The sequence below is a fragment of the Diprion similis genome, chromosome 3, assembly GCF_021155765.1.
Source record: "Diprion similis isolate iyDipSimi1 chromosome 3, iyDipSimi1.1, whole genome shotgun sequence".
In the NCBI taxonomy this organism is placed as follows: domain Eukaryota; kingdom Metazoa; phylum Arthropoda; class Insecta; order Hymenoptera; family Diprionidae; genus Diprion; species Diprion similis.
The window spans coordinates 7,730,816-7,746,695 of NC_060107.1; the positions used below are offsets into that span (position 1 = coordinate 7,730,816).

The window sequence follows — 15,880 nt, forward strand, 5'->3', positions numbered from 1 at the left end:
CTATGACGTCACTCTCTCGGTCACCTACACATAGGCAAGAACAGCATGTTGCTGCACAGCGGGCTGCCTGAGGTGAGGCGCGAATTAGAAGCTACGTGATTCGATAAAACGGAAAATAAAAAAACGTCTGATGTGTAATACGGAATATGTGATATTGTGCAAGTATTCTTCGCCGTTTTTCGAAACTCTATTTCGTGCGATTGTATACTGTATGAAAATTATTCGATTTTTCGCGCCATTGCAAGGCTGGAAGAAAGATGTTGGAACTTGAATGCGTCAATCGCGTGAAACGAGCGCGCGACGATGTCCGAGCTCTCCCGAACGTCGCCGAGGCAGCGGCCATTTTGTGAGTGATGAACGCGTTCGTAACAGATGGTAGTTGAAGACGGGCTTTCGAGTCGCGATGTGCTCGTTTCGCGCTCCCGCCGGGTTGAGTTTGCGGTGGTTCAAATTCGCTAATTCTCAGTGATTGTGTAGTAAGGATTAATGCTATCGATTATTATGCACGTGTAAAATTAAAATTCAACTCTTTTTTCAAGTATGTCATCACAAAATCTGTTTATAGCATACTCCAAATTATACGTGTAAAGCCCACAGTTCAAGCACCATGTGAGTTAGTGATGTTTTGAAAAAACAATCGGATATGCACGGTGGTCGGGCTTATCAGTTTATGTATATAATGGTTTGATTTATAGTGAACTGGTGAAAAATTTATCAGCCGTTTCTAAGTCACTTCTGCATCGAGAGGACTTCATCTGTAATGTCACCAGGTCATCCGTTATGACAGATTCTTTGGGATCGACGTTTTGGATCTGGATAGCCGAGCACACATGCGACCACGAGTGCGACGTAGCAATGAGTAAGTCGTATATATGCGAATAATAATAACATTCTGGATGCCTGTTACTCCGGGTTTCAGTAAATTGATTCGATTTGGTATAATACTTCTTTACTGCGATAATTTTAATTACACTTACAGAGATACAGGCTTATTTACACATACACGTCATACGGAAATTTATTCTGCCACAGCTAATATTGAGATTCTCCAATTGCAATTCATTGCCAACGTAACTAGTTAGGGAAAAAAATTAGCTGCCGCAGAATCAATTTCCGTACATGTGTATCAGGCACATTTTTACGTAAAAGAATTCCCCACCGCTTTGAATTTAAAGTACGAGAGATCACAATCTTATCCTATTAACTTTAATTGGGTTGCAATTGTTTAAGAATTTTTCTCAACGATGGAATAGGGTTGACAGTTCTCAAATTTGCGCTGAAATGAACGTTCGGAACTTCAGGCACATATATGGTGAATCACCTTAGATTTTCTGAAATCAATCAGTATCGTCAATACGTGTGTCAACAGTGGTAAAAAATGGTCAGCAGTTGAACAAAACTTGTTCAAATTGCAGCAGATCGGAAGTTTCCCTAGCGTTGCAAAACAATGAATTTCTCATCGCGTTTTAAACTAGATCTTGTGCTTCTTACAATAATATAATCTATGGTCGACGTTCACTTTTATTTGTTACGCTACCTAACTAGTAGAGCACGAGTTTGCCCTCCGTTATCATAGGAGAACATTTTTATCAACGGAACGTGTTGTAAATTGGTTTTTGTAACTTACTAATCGAACTGTACAGTTCAAATCCCGTTCACCTGATTGGTTGTTCAATTGCACCCGCCATTCCCAAAGCTACTTGAATTCACCGGGTCACGTGTGAACGCTGATGAAGCGGTGCTGGGTGTTTGGTTACATTTCTTATTTTCTTGTTGCTTCTCGTCGCTGAACGTTTAACCGTCATTGCTCGATGCTGTGGTCATTCGACAGTTTATTCCACGAAGTTCTGCCCTTAACTCTTTAGTCATCATGCAAAGAGGTATGTATGCGTCAATGTTTTCTCAGATTCAAAACAATTGACACCGAAGTAAGTAATCGTGCCTTTGCGAATTGAGGCAAAGTTACGTGAACAAAAACACGCTTCGATTTCTGAAGACTCTGTCTCTACAGTTATTACTATTATTCGTGCAAAAAAAGTGATTATTTAACGTAAAACTCATACGGACTGTTATTTATATTTTACCTACGACACGTATAGCAAAAAGTGAGAGGCTATCATACCGGCTGTAATCACGAAAAACATGAATCGGCATTAAATTTTCATCTACATTCAATGATTGACAGTTTTTACGTCTTATTAATTCGACTTCACAGATCGTTGATAGAATTTTTGGTTATTTTTCGTGGCTTGTAGTTCGACTGAACGGCTCATAGTTTTTGATTTTAATCCCTGACAAAGTTTTTCTTCTTCTCACATTTGCAGATAATTCTTCAGTAAACCTTGACGCAGCTTCGGAAAGATCTATGACGAGAAATGTTATCGATAGAATCTACAACATGTCTTGGCTAAAGCAGAATTCTTCGATGCAAAAAGAGTATGTTCTATTTTTATATACGTATGTTTTTGTTCGTTGTCACCGTATATAATTTTTGCTAATCGATGATATGATCTTTAAGTGAACATTTCTATTATATCTGTCTGATCTTTATGTGATATGTCTTATGAGCTTATAGCGTAGTTTTCAAATGAAAAAAATCTAACTGATATTCAACTATTGAAAGCTTAGGGTTGGTCGCTGAGAAGAGTAAATCATAACTTGAACAATATAATTTATCTACAGTGACTACATTTTTTACTCATATAGTTTTTTACATGGCCTTTGCAAACATTAACGTCACAAATTTTAACTAGAAAACATGAATTGCAAGGATCACTATTTTGTGCTCACTATTTTTCACCGGATTGAGGATATGTTTTTGGTAAAAAGATAAAATCTTTACACCAAGATATCTCTCTAACATTGTCGATAGGGAGACTTTTCTTTCAATTTGTAAGGTGAAAAATATTCGACGTCAAAGGGATATTAATTTAATAAAATTAAACTCAAACAAAATTCAGTTACCCCCTCTAAATCTCGATTACAGAATACTTGATCGTAGCTTTGGCATTTATTTGTTCACTACAAACTATTTAGTACAAAATTCGTAATTAATAATAATGAAAACTCCATCGTATAGAAATGTTGAATATAAATACTGCAAAAATTCAAACTTTGATCTTAAACAGTTGAAGATGTGGATGATAGTATTAGGATTTAGAGAACTGAAATACCGAAATACCACAATCTTGATTTGAGCGAAGTTTAATATTACAACTGCTCGTTCAATGGTGTTTTTAAGTTTTGATCTACTATACTTTCTAATGCAATAATTATCCAGCCCTCATATTTTTCGTGTAACTACATTGCGAGTATTGTGATACAAACAGGAATACGCAGCGATTTGCTAATGGCCAGAAGTTAATATCTGCCAAAAAAACAGATGAGGATTATTTTTGTGGGACCCGAAAAGAGAAGAAAAAAAAGAAAAGGAAGGAGGAGAAAGGAAAATCGATGGAGGGTTCAAAACTTCAGCAAAATTCTCTTGAAAAGAAACTAACAGATATAACGAAAATACCTTTAAATTCTGCTACTGATGTAACTGTTGGCAAAAATGTTTGGTCATCAGGCACTAATGTTGCCAATAAGTTATTTCCAAACGTTCAGTCTGTAAGGATCGACAGATTGGCAGAAGAAGAAATGTTGAGCCAAGCTTTGGCCGAAAGTATCGCCAGTGTGCAATTAGAACAATTTAAGAGGTCGTCACCGGAGAAAGAAAATCGATGGGAAGCTCTTTATGGAGACGATGACGACGACGATGGTGGCTGGTAAGATTAAAGACAATTGAATTAAAAAAATGTTTTACCATTCAGTATCGACAATGTGTTTTAGTTCAGCTGTCAAAAAAACTTAATTGACAATAGCAATCGCCTTTGTTATATCATGTTTTTTAAAAGAGCTATTCAATCCTATCTGAGGCAATGAATTAAGTACATAGGTATATTTTTTAAATATAGGGATAACGTGCGAAGAAATATGCCATCCTCGATCGAGAAGGCAATCAATAATGTATCGTGTCGAAGAAAAATTTGCAAAGATAATAACAAAAGTAAGAACAACAATACTTCTCCAAAGCCCGGTATACTGCGAAAATGCAAAGGAAACAGTCGCACCGCAAAATCAGAGAATTTGGACTTCTGTTTCAAAAAAAGAAGCAGTATGTCGGAGGAGGAAATGGGAGAAATTCGTTCTCCAAGAGTAGTTGCATTCAATGAATCGATTGACGTAAAAATTGCCTCAAGCGATTCGAGTGACGACTGTGAAAAATCTGAATACCATCCAATAAAATCGGATGCAACTTTGCGTATCAATGACAGTGAGTCACCAAATATCGATAAATACGGAAGACTTGAAGGGTATTCTGAGCGTCGACTTTTTATGGGAAAAGGTGCTAGGATGAAGGAACAACAGTATTTACAAAATAAACTGTCATCAGGAAAAGTTATGCAAACTGACAATGTTGGAAAATCTAATACGGATAAAAATATTATCATCAAGGTGACTAGTATAGAAAAATCTGACCAAAAGCTTAAAAAACCGTTGTTCGTGGGAGATGTGAAGTCCAGCGTTATTGAAGATTTGAATCATTCCGATCTAGAGCCATCTGGCAACAATTCATCGGCAGACCGTTCATTGGATCAAAGTTCGTGTGCTATTAATAGTTCCAGGGATTCCATTATCAATTGTTCAGCCCCTCAAAAGTCCGAAGCAGAAACATCCAGGAAAACGGAAAGTAAAGTATATGCCTTGAAGGATGTAGATAGTGCTGACAAAATTTGCGACATCAATCGTAAGGTTTTAAATGAAGTATCGAAGAGCACAGATCTGGGTAATATTTCCAAAGTTCAATGCATGTCATCGAGTACTCAGGCAAGTGTTTCTAAATTGTCAGAAAATGGAACTGGATTAAATGTTTCAAGAAAAGAATCAACCTACACACAAAATCTGCAAGAAGAACATAAAGATCGGAAGTTAGAGTCCAAAATTTGTTATTCAGCTGGTGATATAACTGAATCAGAAGTTCAAGGGGATAAATTGGATTGCAAAGCTAATTACGGGGTATGGATTATGATGAGAGAAAATCCTTGTACGACAAATATTCCTGCAAAAAATTTGCAATACACAGATTCAATCGCTGCCGTTCAAAATCGAGACTCGCCAAGTCCGGAGCCTTATCAAAATTCATACCCAGAACGCATGATGGGTGTGGAAAGAAATCTTAACCCTCGAAACTTGCTCGCTCAAAACATAAATTGTAAAGATATGCAAAACCAAGAATTGGTAGCTCCGCGTGATGAGTTTTTACCTCATGAGAACACTTCTATAAATCAATTGTGGAATTGCAACGCTTATCCTTTACCTATAAATCCAAATGTGGTAAACGAAATGCAAAGGCAGCAATTGGAATATGCTCATTGCATGTCTCAAATTGGCACCCAATATTTTCCTCATCAAAATGTTGGCCCCACGATAAACTCTTCGTATTATGGTCCATTGAATTATGTGCAAGATGGCGAAAATATGATCTTAAATACGCCAGTTGACAATGCATCACCAATGATGAATAAAAATATATTACTGCCTTGTGACCCTGAAATGTACGCAAACCAAATTCAAGCTGAAAAAACTATGGTTCGTTGGATTAAAAATGATAAACTTCCACCAGGCTTTGGGAAACATCGAGCTATCAGAAAAAATGATGATGAAGACAATCGATTGATCATAAACTCGTTGCTAGTGAATATGAGCATGAATAACCGTGAAGAGGTTCAAAAAACAGAACATATCGCATCACGTAACGAAAATTATTGTGGAGAAAAACCATCGAGACATTCTAGTCAAAACAATGCAGTTTATTATAAAAGACAAGTGAATAATTCCAGCACCTACGCAAAGCAACAAACTCGTAAGTCGCCGATATATAGATATCAAAATCAAGGAGCAAGACGCCCAACAAGCCTACCAATACCTCACCCAATTTTAGGGGCATCTGTCTACCGTCAGGACACGCGGGATAAAGTAATTAACATGGCCAATGAACGTGAAAAATTGAACCTCAATGGAAATTCTGAATCAAACAGGGATGAGGTGTCATTAATCATGCCAAACCCGGTGGAAAGAATGATACAAAATTCAGGAATTTCACCTGTTTATAACAATAACTATCTTATCCAAAATCGACAGAACCGGATGTCAGAATCATGCAACAATGATGCTGATTTACCTTCTACAATGCCTACGACCTGCCATACACACCATCCTCCGGGCTTCAACAATGTCATCAACTGGCAACACAAGGTTAACATGATGAACCCTGACCAGTTGCCGATGAATTTTGACCCAAGGATCCAGGTAATGCAAAATCCAATTCCTGGTTCTTCTGACGTTAGTTTTACTCAGTTTCAATCTAACATGATAAACCTGGGTAACACAACACCCTTGTACTCCATGCCGCCGCCTAATATGAACGCAAATGCAGGTCATAACGTTCAACACTTGCAGCAAAGCAACGCCGAGTTCAGAAGTAATGCTTATCATTTTGTCGAAATGAGACAATCTCGAGAATCGCAAGAAACTGCGAGACCATTATTGAATCATTATGTGCAGGCCGTAGGCAGGGGCCGTGGAAGATTAACAAAGAGAGAGTCGTAGTGGACTGAAAATAGTGTAAGCAGAGATGATCTTTTGAAGGAATTTTTTTTTTTTTCGTACCTACGTTACGTTTGAAAAATTGCATTTATTTGTAAACAAAGCCCTGAGGTGAAAGAAAAAGACGTTCTAATCTGTTTAGAATTGTCAATTTTCAAGTTCCTTTGGCTATTTCTACGCAGTATAGTTTTATATCAATGTTGCCATTATATTTTTTTGTTTTTTTCTTTCAATAACACATATTATCTATAATTCGTTACCATTATCTAAGTCAAGAGACCGGTGATTATAAAGTATTTGTTTAACAATGTTTTTATATTTTTACTACTCGTTTTAAAGTGTATATTTTTGTTACTTACCTCAGTTGATTCTACCGCCAAAAGTTTAATTATTCTATATTTGACTAAGTTGTGATAAAAATGAAACAAAAATATATATCTATATTAATCATAGGGTAAATCCAATTACAATTTTCAATGTTTTGTTTTGTGAGCACAACATAGCATTACATTCTTAGAGTCAGCTTGATTTATTAGCACTTTTTTTTCTAAATTTCAATTTTTTCCCATAGTAAGTTCTAAACGTTTCATCAAGACTTTAATAATCTATCCCGATTTTCAACTACTTATTGATATCGTTCCTCATATTTCTTCGACCGTTTTTTTGTAAAGCGTGTTTTAAACATTCACAATCTTATAGTACCACACAAAGGTACTGTGTTGATTTCTAGTGAAACAAGCCTTTATAAAAGTAAAATATTTAACGATCTTAATGCTATCGCGAGTACCGCGCACAAAAAAATCTCAGATATTATAATGTTTAATTTTTCCGTTTAATTTTTATTTTATATAACCACCTGTTATTGTATTATTTACATTTATCATCAATATTCCTATCGTTTATAAATTAGTATTACGTTATATAAAAAAAACTATATAGTGATCAAAGCAACCATTATAAAAATTAATTTTTGTAATAAAAATATTTACTAATATATGTATGGTATATCGCACTATTTAGTACGCTTGCAGAACTTTACGCAAACAAAAAATATCTACGTATTTCGTACTGCATATCAGGAACTTGACAAATCGCGTCTTATAATTAGTTTTCGAATATTCTTCTCTATCCTCAACACATTGGGTTTTATTTTTTCCTTAAGTATAATGTATCAATATTTTTCACACGAATGCTTGCCTTGAAAGATTTGAACGGCACATAAACAAGTATTGATAATCACATATACAGTTACTCTAGAACGTAAACTGTTTACTGTACACATATTCACTGGAGAAATTGTTTTTTTTTTCTTTGTTCTTTCATAAAACTGAATTGAAATTCTCTCATCCGTTGAAATTTCGTGTCTAGTCTTATCACAAATTCGTGCTAGCTCTATCGATATCTGCTGATCTTGCTTTTGTCGTTGAATTTGTCAAGTGATTCATTTCCAATCTCGTTTCACTTCCAAGCGGATTCGTGCTTTCGACTTGTCTAAGAATCGAAATTAACTCAGTTTCCGAATTTGCCCATAAAATCGGATCCTTTGAGATCGATTGTATACTCGCCAAAATTTCCGGTTTTGGATTCAGCATTACTAAGTTACAACCCTGTTTCGATAGGTCTGACAGGACCGAGTTTAATCCCTATAAAAAAAAAAGAAACGAAATTTATATTTGTCAATCCGTTATACATTATATTACACTCATTACACCAAAGTGCAGATGAATTTCTCAAAGTACAAATCGTTGAGTACCTGAACCGCCGTGAAGTCTATCCTGTCTACGTGTTTGCAATCCAGGACAATGTTAGTATGTCGTTTCGAGGATTTTATGCTATTCTCATCCTGAGATAAGTTCTTCGTTAATTTTTCCCTCAAGTGATCAATGGCCGGGAAGAAAAGAGCTCCACCAGGTTGGATGGTAACATAAGCCGGCTCAGACTGCTGGATCACAATTAAGTATGCGTCAAATTTTTATTAATATTGGATTATCGGGACTCTCGATCGCTCCGTTTATCGATCACTTACATTTTTCTGCTCCACCGTGATGTGTGGTCTGGCGTTGAAGTAAATTAGAATTACGACATCGATCGCAACTCCGATTAGAATTCCTAGCTCGACACCAACGAATAAGCATGCGAGAAACGTGCCCAGTGCCGGGATCAAGTCTTTTTCTGTGATACGATTAACGAAACGTCTGTTTCAATATGTTGTAGACGAAAAGGAATCGTCAAGAAAAGAGTTCGTTATGGAAAGGAGTTTTCAAGGATGTAGACATACTCACTGCTGCACCTCCAGATCGGTTGTACTATACCAATGTCGACCATGAATATCACCGCACAAATTACCACCGAACTCAACGTCGCTTTCGGAATGTAATAGAAGTACGGTGTCAGCAGACTTAACGCCAGAATAACCAAAACACCTGGAAAATATTATTGCAAAAAGCACGAAACCACTTCGAATTATTATGTTGTATATCATTGATGCAATGACTGGTGTTACCTGACTTTTCAATGGAATAATTCACACTCAAGTAACCGTGCAACGTAATAACGACTTTAAACCGTAATTGACAATTATGATCAACGCGAGATGAATGCATAGGCTAAAAGTATCGTATATACACTTCCTCATAATCTAATTATCACTCTGGTGTGAAGCAAGTCATATCAGCTATCAGTATACCGGCGACCCTTGATGCTGATTACGACATTAAATTCGAGTCGACTATCCTTGAAAACGTGATCAAATCTCAATCGGATAATTATTTACCGAATTTGAGAGCGTCCCTCCTTAGGTAACAAACGATTTGATCAAAAAGCAAGCATTTCATTTACGAAAGGTTGGACCTAAAAATGACTACTGCGTCAGGCTGGTCCGTATAGAATGTTTTAACAGGGTTCGTAAGTGGATGCAAGATAATTCGAGGCCGTGACTCACCGGAGTACAATCCACCCAAGGGACTCCTGACGCCCGAAGCGTTGTTCACAGCACTTCGTGAGAAGGATCCAGTGACCGGTATCGAGCTGAAGAAAGAACCGACGACGTTGCAAACCCCCAAAGTAAACAGCTCTTGCGTCGCATCCAGGGCCTTGCCATGAGCTGTTGATCAGATGTATCACAAGTTACGATCCACCGTGAAAATAGTAAGGTTTTTATTTTTTGCCACACTTATTAATGTCACAAATGTCTTTGACGTACAGAACGCTTTAGCGATGGCCACGTTTCCGATCACCGACACCAGCGGTACGACGATGATCCCAGTCCTCAGGGTTTGGCACATCTCGAGGAAGCTGACCGTATGGTTTCCGGAAACCATGGAAAACTGGGGCGGACCAACCGTGGGCAGACCAGCCCGTATGTGGCCCGTCAATTTGAAGGGTACAACCGAGTATATCTCGAACAGGTATCCAGCCACAGCGCACGAAACGACAACCAAAGCGTTCCTCGCCGTTCCAACGAACCACAGGCACTTGGTAACGTGTTGATTGGTAGACTTGCATTCTTTGATTCGCTGGAATAGATTCATGGGGACAAAAGTTTTGGAAGTATGTTCGCAGAGTCTTGGTCTTGGATTCGAGCGACTTGAAGGCACGCTCACCTTGAGCACCAGCAGCACGGTGATGCAGCAGCAGGAAAGGATCAGATCGGGAATTCGGACCGCGTGAATCGACTCGTAGAGGCCCTTCCAAATCTCTACGAAACCCTCCCCGTGGGCGGACACCCCGAGGAGACCCTTGATCTGGCTGCAGGCGATTATCAGACTGGCCGCGGACGTGAAACCGGATACCACCGGCGCCGAGACAAGCTCCACCAGGAAGCCGAGCCGCAGAATGCCGAGAAGCAAGGTCATGCATCCCGAGAGAAAGCAGAGAAGTACAGCGAGTTCAGGGTGTCCTCTGTAAATCGAAAAAGGTACAGTCTGGGTAGGCAGTAAAACACGGATTGATTTTGTAAGTATATGATAATTGTTTCACAGATTTGATAGACCGTGTAACCCTGGTTTATTTACTTTGGAAATTGTTTCCGGAAATATTTGCGCAAAGTGTAATTTTGTTAAGAAGAAACTCGTTTCCACTTCAACACCAGGAATGAATTGTTTATCTTTGAGTCATGTTCACCTTATGATGCGTATGTGTTACGACACGTAACGGGCTTATAATCAGCAATCAGCTCGCATGTGGCAATGTTCAACACATAACTTTGTATACAAACATATAAAACTTAGTTATTAATGTCACGCAAGTACGGAACGGAGGGTAAACGCATAAATTATCAATTTGCTTATCGCTTACTTTGCGTATGTGAAGGTGAGCAGGGATATCAGAGCCGTTGGTCCGATGTTTACTTCTTTACACGTACCGAGAACGATGTAAACCAAACTTCCAGCGAACGCACTGTACAGTCCAAACTGCGGTCCTAGACCAGCCAGAGCCGCGTAGGCGATTGCCTGTTTCAGGTAAAAAATATATCTTTATGCACAGCAATTGAGTAATAGATGCATAATGGGATGAAGGTCCCATAAGAAGTGCAGAATGAATACAATACAAGAGTTAGTAGCATAGTTGGTAAGATTACAGAATATATTAGATAAACTGAAAAATTAGTGTAGATTAGAAGTGGATCAAGTTAGAGTCTCGCTCTGGAAAAGCGCAACTGGAAAAAAGGAAGGAGAAAAGACGTGGATTGAACGGTTGATCGTGTTTCACGTAACGCGACGTTCCGACGACACTGACTTACGGCAATTGAGGATTATTGCAATTCATTCGATGAATTACGTTGCTTTTTCTCACCTGAGGAATCAGAGTAAGACCGACTGTGATGCCGGCCACAAGGTCACTCAGGGCATCACCAGGTGTGTAAACCGGCAGCCACACCGTTATCGGCAATCTTCGCTTTGCCAATTCCAAAAAGTTTATCTTTACCATTTTCTGTTATCGGGAAAAAGAGGAAAAAATCATGATCATTAGTTCATTTAGCAAGTGATGATAGATATCGGGAGCAGAGATTTGATATTCGACTTTCTTTTTTTTTTTTAATTTTAGGGATCCGTGCCTCAAAGGAAACAAACGGAACCCTTATGGGATCACTTCGTTGTCCGTCTGTAAAGACCATTTTTTTTTACTCTCACTTATACTCGTCGTTTTTCACGTGAGCAATTGTTAGCTCAACGCGGCTTGTGCCGATCCGATTCGAACAATCGTGTACCTACGTACACACTTTATAGTCGTCTAACCTTGGCGTGTCTTGACGATTTTTTTCACGTATCGACGGATATAAAAGACCCAGTTCCTAGTCTAGTTTCACGCTTGAAGCAACCTGATTATAGAGTCACACGTAGGAAACGTGTAACGAAGTTTTTTTATACCTTGGTTTTTTAAATATTAATTGCCAGATTCCGTGACTTTGCAATAAATTTTACATGTGTCAAATTAGTTTGACCGATATTCAAAGCTTCGTTGAGATTCGTTGCATACGAAGCATTATTTGCTCCGTCTTATTCGCAATCAATCCACGATTGTAGTCAGGACGTTATTAATTATTCAATTTAATCATCCCTAATCCCATGACTGTGTTATCAGTTCTAATTCACCCTCGTGTTCAATATTGTTCGATATTTTCGCATCTAGACCGAGTAAACTTGTTCTCCTCGACGATGAAACTAGAGGCTAATAATTATTCGTAAAATACCAAACTCTTTCCAATCTAAAATGCTGCAGAAATACCAATGAAAGAATCGTTAACCCGAGCCAAAAAAAAAAACCGCCTTAAGGCCCATTATATGTATTACGGTATGCAATAACGTGGCGATTGGTCCGAGATCAAAAATCTGTACTGCGAATAGATTCGCTACTACTATTCGATACGTGAATTGCGCAAAATTAAGGTAGAAAAAACACCGTCCCAGATTACGAAGCAGAATGTTATTCTCATTAAGGTGGATAGTTTAATAAACTAAAATAGCAAGTCACGTGTTCAATTAAACAACTTTTTTTTTTATTCAAAAATATTGCTTATCCGATAGTTCCACATACCCAATCGGATCTTAATGTTTTTACCCCTTCGCTTGAGAACACTACACTATTTCACATCACTGACTATTTTTGTACAGCGGATGTGATTTTCATTATCCGTCTAACGCTGGTCTCGTAGAAATAATTTTGTTAAACGTTTTTCTTTTTCTCAACGAGAAGTAAATCCCATGTACCACCTCGACCATCGCGATCTGTAATGAGCATGTGATGTGAGCCACACACGTTGTGCGTCATAACACGAACATTCCGACAACGCGTGCATTGTATCACTATATAGCATCCCTCACACCTCGCGTCGCAAACAATTTCTTCGAAAACAACTAATAATCATTCAAAGTTTTCCTCGAGCTTCGTTATGTTCGTTCGATAGAGGAGTAGTCGCCTTGTGTTTCTCTCTCCACGCAACAGACTGAGAGAGGACTTTTGTAACTCGATGTTTTTCCAACACCCCGTTTGCGCTTGTATAATCAGGCGTTCGCGTCTTTCGAGGTGATCGAAAAAACAAGATTATATACAAGCGCTCGATTCGCCCGTAATTATTTTGTCTTCATTATCGCGTTGTCAGTTCATTTTTCCACTACTCTTCTCCACTTTCTTTCGCTTTCTCTGTTTCTGCGTTATTATATACAACTTCATCCGTATTACTTTCCTCGATTTTACTCTCTGCTCTCAGCTTCCATATGAATCTAGTTGCGCAATCGGTATGCGCAACAATGCAAAACATAGAGGAATGAATGTATTCTGTGTAATGCTCGAAAGTGCAGACCACCGTATAATGACCTACTGCATCCCGTGTCCCACTTTACCAAAGTCACCATCGGTCAGGTGCACTTTTCGCGCTACATACGTTTTAGCCAGTCTTCTGCTTCGAGCAGTTCTCACGAAGGTGTAATTCTGCAGTGCAACTCGAAGGTCGCCCTACGAAAAAAAAAATCGATTTTCGTATTAACTAAAATATTTAACAAATACATGCCTAATAAACCCATAAAAATTTTGAATCTTTTCCTGCATGATAAAAAAGTTGACTAAAATTTTGAGAATTTTTCGCCAATTTTCAACACGTTTCAAATACCGAAGCACGGTTTATAAACAAAAACGTACATGTTTTCAACTCTCAGTTCGGTGAAGGTTTTTTTACTTGTTCTTTTTTTTCAATTAATAATGTCAAAGAGCGGAAAACCCGTTTTTTTTTTTTTTTTTTTTCTTTTAGGCATTCGCTTCTAGAATTGAAATACATTCAAAATGAGCTTCCTTTTGTCGCGATCGGGAAATTTTTAACCGAGAAATCTGTATCTCTAGGCAACATACACCTCCCGTGATACGTTTAAAACTATTCGCCAATGCGCGTATGGTGAGAAACGATTCCGTGAAAGTATTACATAATTGATAATCATTTCGCTGTAAGCTCTTTTGCCAATTGAAGCCTTTTGGCCGTTCGAAATGAACTCTTGAATGGATTTGAAAGCGGGTTCAATTCTCGTGCGAATTGGCACTGATTCGTCAATCTCGTTGCTACAATGAAGTCCTGCAATGTCAATGCCGTGATTTGCTGCACCGTTATACAATATTTTCCAAACATTTCGAAGACGCAAAGAAATAAAGGACCGAATGGTGTAGCATCTGGTGGTAATAAATTGATTGATTAACTCACCGTCGGTGAAAAATAGTAGAAACAAATTTATTGAGACAAAAATATTTTTAACAAACTCGATTTAATTGCTTTCGCTAAAATACAAACTTGCGTATTCGCAGCATATTTTTTCCGCTTACAATCCTTATACCGCATGTCGTCATGTGCAATTGTGATTTCAAGTCAGACATTTCGCTCTATACGCGTAGATTTTTACGCTCTCATATATGTATACATAAGTGCAACGTCCGCGGAGAAATAATTCGACGTCTCGATAATAGAATCTGCATCATTTGTTCCTTACACGTTACACGTGACACGAGGCCTGTATTTAAAAAATAAGTATTACTCACCATTTGAATATGAAAAGTACTTCAGCGCGACGCGCGTGTTAGAATAAAGACAAAAACCAACACACATAAGTGCACAGATAACCGATACACAGAATTACTTCCTCGGTTCTATTACACTTGATGATCGAACGGTTCGTATTGATGATTCGAAGGTACTCGGTGTACCATGCTAATCAGTACTCCAGGTACTGTACTGTAATTACCAGGGTTGATATAATTGACACTTTAACAATGATGAGTTTGCTCGATTGTAAGTCTATGACAAAATTTTTACAGCCTATTTCTTGGCTCACTCGGGTAAAAGAAGAGGGAAAACACTATTAGACCAAAAAGTTATTCCAAGGTGGTATAAAGGAAGCGACGACTTTGTCGCACGAAACCAATCACTCGTTCATTCTCGAACGGACTCACCTGCGTTACATAGCCGGCAAAGTTGCGGAACCGATTCTTGAATCTTTGTGCGGCAAATGGAGCGCATGCGCAAAACGAGCCTCCGCATCGTTCGTGTGTATGTACTACACAACACCTACGTGTATCCCTGTTAAAGCGAACTCTACTGTTCTTTGCAATTGGTCCGACAAATTGATCTTTTCATTCGCGATGATGATGATGCTGCTGCTGCTGCTGCTGCAGCATCCTTCTGCTCTCCGTGGCTCCTTGACAGCCGGATGCTGTGCTTCATTGCGTCGCCGCCACACGTGGTTCAACGACGTCTCGCCCCCTCATCTCGCCAAACTCGTTCAATGCACCGAGAAAATGTTGGAAGAAAATAAAAGACGGTTACATTCGATACGTTAATTGGTTACTATAGTTCGCTTTTCTTGCCTCGACATCGATTTATGGTAGTCTGCCTCATACTCTCGTTTTTTTAGACGATATTCCAAAATTCTTTTACTCGATTTAAGTGAAATACTAGTACAACTGGACCATATGGACGCAGGATGGGAACACATCTGGAAAATCTGGAATTGGGGATTTTTAATTTGATTATGGAACAAACTGGACACATCAGTTTTCTAACGTGCGAATTAGAAACGATTTTTTCAGATAACAGGCTTACCTTTTTTCGTCGAGAAAACAAATTGGCTTGAGCAGACTTTTTTGTGCATTACATTTTTCGTTAATTTGAATTTGAATTCGAATTGAACGATCCAGATTTTAGTAAATAACTAGAACTGGGAAAATGTCAGAGTAGACTAGGTTTTGTGTCCTG

General features: G+C 38.4%; 2 protein-coding genes across 4 annotated transcripts; one reads left to right on the plus strand and one right to left on the minus strand.

The window, feature by feature from the left end:
- The first annotated feature begins 750 nt into the window (after positions 1-750).
- Positions 751-7,036, plus strand: LOC124404658. The gene is given in 5 exon segments (XM_046878993.1): positions 751-859; positions 2,325-2,436; positions 3,330-3,767; positions 3,957-6,666; positions 7,013-7,036. Coding segments are annotated over 5 exon segments (3,363 nt in total). The 5' UTR covers positions 751-780.
- A 106-nt stretch (positions 7,037-7,142) lies between these two features.
- Positions 7,143-15,056, minus strand: LOC124404002 (sodium-independent sulfate anion transporter-like). 3 transcript variants are annotated; one of them, XM_046877797.1, is made up of 10 exons: positions 14,668-15,056; positions 11,443-11,580; positions 10,945-11,099; positions 10,251-10,548; positions 9,851-10,163; positions 9,590-9,751; positions 8,931-9,071; positions 8,675-8,820; positions 8,402-8,590; positions 7,143-8,291 (listed from the first exon to the last, which is right to left on the minus strand). In XM_046877797.1, exons 1-10 carry the CDS (start codon positions 14,668-14,670, stop codon positions 8,022-8,024), a joined length of 1,815 nt encoding a protein of 604 aa, XP_046733753.1. In that variant the 5' UTR covers positions 14,671-15,056; the 3' UTR covers positions 7,143-8,021. The 3 variants fall into 3 exon arrangements, with proteins under 3 accessions (XP_046733753.1, XP_046733754.1, XP_046733755.1); XM_046877798.1 differs by having other exon boundaries at positions 8,402-8,587; positions 14,668-15,055; XM_046877799.1 differs by lacking the exon at positions 14,668-15,056 and adding an exon at positions 12,685-12,790.
- Between the last annotated feature and the right edge of the window lie 824 nt (positions 15,057-15,880).

Coding starts and splice junctions, on each gene's coding strand:
- LOC124404002 (XM_046877797.1), bottom strand. Junction 10,164..10,250: donor CCGTGCTGCTGGTGCTCAAG/GTGAGCGTGCCT, acceptor AATCTATTCCAG/CGAATCAAAGAATGCAAGTC. Junction 9,072..9,589: donor CTTGGGTGGATTGTACTCCG/GTGAGTCACGGC, acceptor AATATTTTCCAG/GTGTTTTGGTTATTCTGGCG.